Here is an 8,488-nt window from a genome sequence, read left to right on the forward strand (position 1 = left end):
GGCAAGTGCCACCTCACCAACACCTGAGGCATTAACTGGCAAGTGCCACCTCACCAACACCTGAGGCATTAACTGGCAAGTGCCACCTCACCAACACCTGAGGCATTAACTGGCAAGTGCCACATCACCAACACCTGAGGCATTAACTGGCAAGTACCACCTCACCAACACCTGAGGCATTAACTGGCAAGTACCACCTCACCAACACCTGAGACATTAACTGGCAAGTACCACCTCACCAACACCTGAGGCCTACACTAAAAATCATCACATTTATATGCAGCTCCAAATCACTGCTGGCGATTGCCATCATTTATATACTGACATGATAACGACTTATATCGTATAATTATGTTCACACAGCACTATATTTGTATAGTATTTACAATAAAGTAGCAAGAGGTCATATCATTGTTAATGTCCAAATTATTTTCTTTCAGTAACACACAGTGTTAAAGGAACATTTTAAAGATAATAAATTAGGTGAGGTATACATTAAATTTTATGGAATTGTAAGTTACAATAAGTACAGTTACAGTACTATGAACTAGTGTGAAAGACCCGCCTAGTACTTATTTATTTTATTTATTTATATAAAAGAAGGTACATTAAGTTGAGAAAGTACATAATATCAGTGTTCTTACATCATGCTAAGCCAGTAACACGCACAGCTTTTCCGGTAGTTTAGTAGTGGGATCGTAGTCACTGGTCTGGAGCTGTGGGTAGCCCAGCATGGGTTGTGAAGTCACTGGTCAGAAGCTGTTGGTAGCCTAGAATGGGTGGTGTAGTCACTGGTCTGGAGCTGTGGGTAGCTTAATATGGGTCGTGAAGTCACTGGCCTGGAGCTGTGGGTAGCTTAGAATGGGTGATGACATTGGTCTGGAGCTGTGGGTAGCTTAGCATGGGTGATGTAGTCACTGGTCTGGAGCTGTGGGTAGCTTAGCATGGGTGATGTAGTCACTGGCCTGGAGCTGTGGGTAGCTTAGCATGGGTGATGTAGTCACTGGCCTGGAGTTGTGGGTAGCCCAGCACCAGCAGGAGGCGATTGATCCTTCTGACGACGTTGGCAAACATTTTCTTCTCGTCTTCAGTGAAGGGGTCGATGGTCCTGGTGGTGGTCCTCTTGAGGGACCCGTCTATGTGCTTGGAGAGACAGGATAGTCTTCCCTCGTCCACAGGAATCCTGTGGGAGGGAGGGAGGCAGTGGCATTTAGCTGGGAGTTACAGGCGCTCGTCCTCCACTCAATCACTTTCAAAATTCTAGCTCTTGAGCGCTGGGAAAATATACTATTTCCCAGGTCTATTGTATGAAAACACTTTCGAGTTTGACGATTTGCATTTGTTAGTCAAGAATTGTTTTATGTGCGAAATATTATATACGAGATACTGGTCTCGAACTCAGTTGTCAACTCACAAGAGAAAGTTAAACAAACCTTGAAGTTGTTTTAACTCTTAACAGTCTTCCATTGTGTAATTTATTATTCCTGGACATTAATATAGGAAATAATTTAGCGTGTACTTCAAGACGGGATGAAGAGTTAAGATTAATGAAATTTGTACTAAAAAATTTGAATTTGAGTCATTTTAAATTATAAGTGAAAGAAAATTGGGGTCCCTAAGGAGAGTTGTGAAGGTTGTGGAAGAGTGTGTGAGGTTACCTGAGGAAGCGCAGCAGAAGGCGGAGGTGGTAGATGGGGTGACGTAACAGGTCATCGTAGTGGATGACGTAGAGCGGACCAGAGCACCACAAGAGCCGGTCTGCTGCCAACTCCTCCCACAGTGACGTCACCTCACTCACGAAGTCATGGAAGTCTATCGAGAGACAAACCTGGAGTCATACCCAGAGCGTCTGTCCCTCAGTAACGTCACAAAACACCAGCCAGAGAACTGGGTAATATACTTCACTAATCCTCAATGTAAAAAGGTAAGTTGTACCAATGAAGAGCGAAGCTCACTAACCTTTACCCTGGAACCTGGCCGCCGGTATCTCGTCCAGGTGCTTGTTGCTGCCTTCCAGGTTGAAGAGCTTCCAGTAGGAGATGATGGTCCTGCAGTGGAGACTGTATTACATCTCAGTGTGTAAGTTGCGATACCAGTAACACAAAAATCACATTAACGAGATGTATGAGATACATTGTAGGAGCTGTGAGGAGGATTTGAACCTGCACACTGGGTTCTGCCAGGCACACGCCCTAAACAAACTAGGTCACGACATGCTACGAAAGTAATGCAATCTGGGATTCAAATGAATTCAGTGCATGGGGAGGGAGGAGCCCCTGAGGCTTTCACTAAAACTCTGACTAGGTTTCTGTGGAAGCCTCAGGACATAGGATTCAGTTGAATCCCTAGTTGCATAACTTTTGTAGCACATCGTGGTCCAGTGGTTTAGGGCGTGTGCCTGGGATGCCAGTAATGTTATGTACGGTACTGTGATATAATACATTAGTAACTGTAGTGTGATTGTTACTTTTATGAATGACTGTTCTGTAGAGCGTTGTAGGTTCCGAAGGAAAGTGTAGGTCCTGGGATTGAGACTAATTTCACAAGGCGGTCATGAGACAGTAGGTAATGAGATTTAAAGCAGGGAGGAACTCTCAGTTCTAAGTCCCCCTGACCTTGAGAATATGCTAGGATTGAGAGCAAGTCCATCCAAGGATTGTAGAATTAAGTGAACGAAGCTCCTGTTGCTGAGGTACAGGTACTAAAATATGTGAAATAGATGGTGGTATTGACCTGGCTGGGTCACGGAGGAGGAGGACGGTGGGCAGGCTGGAGTTGATGTGCTCGTAGCGGTCCTGCAGGTCGTGGATGTAGGTCAGGAAGAAGGCAGGCCCGTGGGTCCTCTGCATTATAGTCCTCCCTCCGTCCATCCCGTCCATCTCCCCCAGGAACCCTGTGGGAATCACAGTCGACGTTCATCTATATCAATACAAATGATGTCTGTTTACCTGTCCAAGGTTGTAGATCAGACGTCTGTGTCTAGCCTCATCAAACTTCTCACATAGCACGAACACAACTCTCGGAAGGCATCATTGTTCAAGTTGCTGAAGCATAACCTGAGGTTTGTTAGTATGGCACATGCTGCCCTCGTTATTCTGTTGATGTGCGCCTCTGGTTGTGCTGATCTTGAGTCAAGATCACTCCTAAGTCAAGTGGTTGTGCTGCTCTCAGTCTGTCTTACTGACTAACTGATAACGATACCTACTCACCAGATTTGTAGATCATTGTATCATGGAACCTAGAGGTCACTCACCGGCCTGGTCGAGCATTACACCATTGTATAGAGCTCACTCGCCGGCTTCAGAGTAATGTATTGTTGTATAGAGCTCACTCACCTGCCTCATAGAGTATTGTATCGTTGTAGGAAGAGCCTATGAAGAAGCCGGTGGCTCCCTCCAACAGGTAGCGGAGCCAGTTGCTGCCAGAACCCGGCACCGACACCATCAGTGCCGGCGTCAGCCCTCGGCCGAACCTGTGGCATAACAGTGGACGTCAAAAAGGAAATGCTAAACACAGGGATCAAAGTAATTAGATCACTACCACCACCCTGCCTGTCCAGTAACTATATCAAGCAATGAGGCAAGAACCATTGCTAGACTTGGAGAGGGTACCTTTGGTTCTGGTGTAACCATCAGTGGTACACACAATGTCAGTTCATATTACGTTAATATAAATACCCAGTGATCAATAACAAAGTGTTACCAAGGGCAACAAGTAGTAAGTGTTACTCAGTATATATTAGTATCCATCAGACTACTCTCTACTCCTACTTATTATCTCCTCCTGCTCCTTCCTACCCCTTCCTTAATATCGCCCCTTCTCCTCCTCTTCTCTCCTCATCCTACCTTCCCCTTTCCCGTGTGCCCCACAGACGAGTTCCCCCTCCCCGTCCACGTTTTCTAAACCTTCCTTTTCTTCATCCCTCCATCCCTTATTCCTACCTTCCTTCCTCTATTTTACTTTTCACCACCAAATATAGTCTAGGATACAATAATTTTAGGGTACAACATTTGCAGTATTACAATATAGTAGGTATAGTGAAGGATAGTAGATAGTAAGGTAGAGGTGTTACAATGGTAGCAGCTAGCGTTACAACAGAAGAGATGTTACAGTGGTGCTAGCGGTGGTCCAATAACTTGTGGACGTGTCTACAGTTTATTGGAGGCTCCCGCATCTGGCTGCTTCAGTTGGCTACGGGGTTGTTTAAGTGTTTGTTTAGGCGGGCTCGCGGTTTTCGTTGCTCGGAGCCACACATATTTTTTTTTTTTTTTGTTGAGATATATACAAGAGTTGTTACAATCTTGTACAGCCACTAGTACGCGTAGCGTTTCGGGCAGGTCCCTGGAATACGATCCACGCCGCGATGAATCGTTTTTTCATCTAAGTACACATTTTACTGTTGCGTTAAACAGAGGCTACAGTTAAGGATTTGCGCCCAGTAAATCCTCCCCGGCCAGGATACGAACCCATGACATAGCGCTCGCGGAACGCCAGGCGAGTGTCTTACCACTACACCACGGAGACTGCTTATATTTTAACTGCTTATATTTTAAGTAGTAGTCACAGTGCGTCATACATAAAACTACAGAGAGTTTAGGGTATGCGCTTCCGCTCTGACAGCTATGGACAGCAAGTGGTCTCGTTTCTCTTCATAGCTTCCAAGAGTGGGAGGTGCATACAGACGCTAGTGGTATCGCCACAGGAGGGTGCTTAATGCAGCGTGATTCGGAGAACCATTCTCACCCTGTGGCGTATTTTAGTAGGAAAGTGAAGGGACCGGAGGTTAGATACTCAGCGAAAGACAAGGAAGCGCTTGCTGTGGTTGAAAGTGTTTGTTATTTTGAGCCCTACCTATTCCAGCGTCATTTTGTTATTTTCACAGATCACAGAGCTCTCACATATATATTTAAAAAGAAAACAAAGTGACCCCGGATGTCCCGATGGTCTCACTAACTGTCAGCTCTTTTCAGATCTTTTATAAGCCTGGACCGTCTCATGTGGTCCCGGACACGTTGAGTAGGAACATCGTGTCAGTTACCGTAAATGTCAACATTGAAACTATTGCCAGTGATAAAATGAGAGAATTTCAAATGAGAGAACAGCGATGGAAGGAGATAACTGAATATTTGGAGGATGGTAAATACCCTAAGAGAAAAGGTAACTTCCCCTGGAGGATTTTGACCTTCAAAAAGGGAGTCCTGTATTACGTTAACGACATGAAAGATCGTGCAGTTTACCAGTTAGTGCGTAGTAAGTGCCTCTTCATACACAGTAAGGAGAAAAAAGGGAAAGGCTTAATGCTGCTATGTTGTATTAATGCTGTTTATACAATTGGCTCACACACACACACCAGCTTAGAGACCAACACACTTACGAAAGGGGAGGAGCCCCCACCTCTCTCTGCCTGACTGGTCACCTGTCGGCACAACACACGCAGCGCGCTCGGCTTCACAGACACTCACCTGAGGAGGAGGCGGGGCTTAACAGCTTTTACTCCACTTCTCTTCCACTATCCACTCTCATTGGCTCTCTGAATCTCCAAAAGGGCAGAGCTTAACTCACTCAACCCCCCGCCCCCCCGTCACACGCCAACGACCTCCCGGTAATTATTCACCTGGGCAGCTGGTGCAACCTCTTTGCACTATCTGTTCCAGGTGGAACGCGAGGTCGTTGGCGTAAATCTCCCTACTTTGGACCACAACATACAGTGAACGTCTGGTTAATGCCACCATCTATGCCTCGGACCACAACATACAGTGAACGTCTGGTTAATGCTACCATCTCTGCCTCGGACCACAACATACAGTGAACGTCTGGTTAATGCCACCATCTATGCCTCGGACCACAACATACAGTGAACGTCTGGTTAATGCCACCATCTATGCTTCGGACCACAACATACAGTGAACGTCTGGTTAATGCCACCATCTATGCCTCGGACCACAACATACAGTGAACGTCTGGTTAATGCCACCATCTATGCCTCGGACCACAACATATAGTGAACGTCTGGTTAATGCTACCATCTATGCCTCGGACCACAACATACAGTGAACGTCTGGTTAATGCCACCATCCATGCTTCAGACCACAACATACAGTGAACGTCTGGTTAATGCTACCATCCATGCCTCGGATCACAACACAACAGCAAGATATAAGAGACATTACTGATGAAGCTGAGAAAGTAAATGAAACAGGCTCAGAGCCAAAAACAATGTTTTACAGCTAAAAGAACAGTTACAAAGCATTGTTGATCAGCTTAAACAAATGACATCGATGGTTTTGCAATTGGTAATTGTAACTTCGTTATGAATTAAGATGAAGATGTATGGTAAGAGTAGAGGTGAGACATTACCTGGTCTGGTAGATGGCGCAGCCATTGTCTTTGTCCTTCTCCCATGGTCGCCTCCATGCCTTCGTCAGGTCCACCTCCAGGACGTCTCCTGTATATATAACATTCCGTATTTATTATATATATAAATTCGCCAAGGTGCATAATGCTTCTGGCTGTCTGAGTTCGAATCCTTCTCGGGTGTGGAGTTTTCGGTTGCATATTGGCTTGTGAACCATTCAAGCTTGTTTGCATATCTATATAAAAAAAATTAAATGTTCGTTTGTTCAAAATTGTTAATCTCCAAAAGTTCTTCACTGATTGCTTTGAAATTTTGACACAATGTTCCATTCGAATATGCACGTGTTTTTATATACCTACTATATAAATGCTACACCTGTGACAGGTAAAAACACGTTTTTTTTAAAACAGCACCATATGTTGCACGTAACAGCAACACATGCTGTAAACTCTGAAAGTTCTTCACCGATTGCTTTGAAATTTTGTGACTATTGTTAATTTTCTTACGGATAGTTTCCACTCTACGCAAATATCTTCTACCATCTGGAGGGCGAAGAAACACTAGATCACTTAATCTTTCAATTTTTATTGTTCGTTGTTTCGTCAACAATGTGACACTTGAGGAGTACACTGATACACTCTCACAGCTATACTCAGCTTACAAGATTAGTGATTGATTGATGAAGATTAAGCATCCCAAGAGCTCGCACAGGCATGAGTAGCCCGTAAATAGAGATTGATTGATGAAGATTAAGTCACCCAAGAGGTGGCACGGGCATGAATAGCCCGTAAATGGAGAAATCTAGACATTTATAAGCATTGGAACACTTAACTCCACGATTCACTTAGCTCCCTTAAACGTAGGGAGCGGCGAAGGTTAGGGTGAGGTGATTGTTGCCTGACTCTGGCTTCTGGTTGTCCGCCAGGTCTTACATCTTCCCTCTGGGTCAATGGAGGACCACCGAACAGCTGTATGTTCTCAGTCGAATTCATCTGGATGTTGAATCACCAAGACAGAGTGAAGGACACGAGAATAATCACACTCACCGACGACCGTAGGAGGCTTCGTATACTGGAGGCTGTGTTCATTCAGGAGCTGACACCTGTGATCAACATCCAGATGAATTCGACTTCGAACATACAGCTCTTCAATATCCTCCTCCCCCCCCCCCCCCCGCCCCCCACACACACACACAGAGCGAGAGCGAGAGAGAGAGAGAGAGAGAGAGAGAGAGAGAGAGAGAGAGAGAGAGAGAGAGAGAGAGAGAGAGAGAGAGAGAGAGAGAGAGAGAGAGAGAGAGAGAAAGAGAGAGAGAGAGAGAGAGAGAGAGAGAGAGAGAGAGAGAGAGAGAGAGAGAGAGAAAGAGAAAGAGAAAGAGAGAGAGAGAGAGAGAGAGAGAGAGAGAGAGAGAGAGAGAGAGAGAGAGAGATGGTCTCACCAGGGATGTGCTGGGGGTCAGTACTCTGGGGGGGGGGAGGGGGGGTCAGTACTCACCAGGGTTGTGCTGGGGGTCAGTACTCGGGGGGGGGGTCAGTACTCACCAGGGAGTCTCTCAACGCTGCCGTGAAGTCTCCCTAACAAGGCCGTCGCCTCTCTCATTCTCCCGCGACACTGTTCTGCTGAGAAGCAAATTGCAGTTAGCAAGGCCGGCGGGCACTCCCGTCTGTGTTAAACTGATTATTTAAGCTCTTAGTGTCATCTTGTTGGTGAAACTGGCGACCCAACTCATTTACTGCTTGCATATGAAGGCTAGGTAAGCGAAGCTATATACTAACTTACAGGAATGAAACAAAATCCTATAGATTTCCCAATTGCTAAAGTCCTGTGTTGTGGGCACTAGTATGCGTTTGTTTAGGTAGAATACTGGCAGTGTGGGAGGCTGAGAATGGTTCAACACCTGTGATGATTCAACACCTGTGATGATTCAACACCTGTGATGATTCAACAACTGTGATGGGTTCATTACGTTCTCAACTCGAGTCCATTACATCCCAGCCCATCCTCCAAACAAAGACCCAAAAGTGATTCCATGCACCCACCAAACCCCCCCTCCCTGTTTATGAATAGAAAAAAAGGTTTACACACGACTCACAACTGATTTCGTTCGAACACTTCCGGAACAAGTGCTTCATT

General features: G+C 45.6%; 1 protein-coding gene across 1 annotated transcript; it reads right to left on the reverse strand.

Annotated features, from left to right (window-relative positions):
• Positions 1–596: 596 nt before the first annotated feature.
• On the reverse strand, positions 597–7,971 carry LOC123764240 (sialate:O-sulfotransferase 1). The gene is made up of 7 exons (XM_069315706.1): positions 7,897–7,971; positions 6,358–6,445; positions 3,336–3,472; positions 2,734–2,893; positions 1,960–2,048; positions 1,659–1,812; positions 597–1,183 (listed from the first exon to the last, which is right to left on the reverse strand). The coding sequence occupies exons 1-7, from the start codon at positions 7,952–7,954 to the stop codon at positions 958–960; spliced, it is 912 nt and encodes a 303-aa protein (XP_069171807.1). The 5' UTR covers positions 7,955–7,971; the 3' UTR covers positions 597–957.
• Between the last annotated feature and the right edge of the window lie 517 nt (positions 7,972–8,488).

Source organism: Procambarus clarkii, chromosome 82 (assembly GCF_040958095.1).
Source record: "Procambarus clarkii isolate CNS0578487 chromosome 82, FALCON_Pclarkii_2.0, whole genome shotgun sequence".
NCBI classification, from domain to species: Eukaryota; Metazoa; Arthropoda; class Malacostraca; order Decapoda; family Cambaridae; genus Procambarus; species Procambarus clarkii.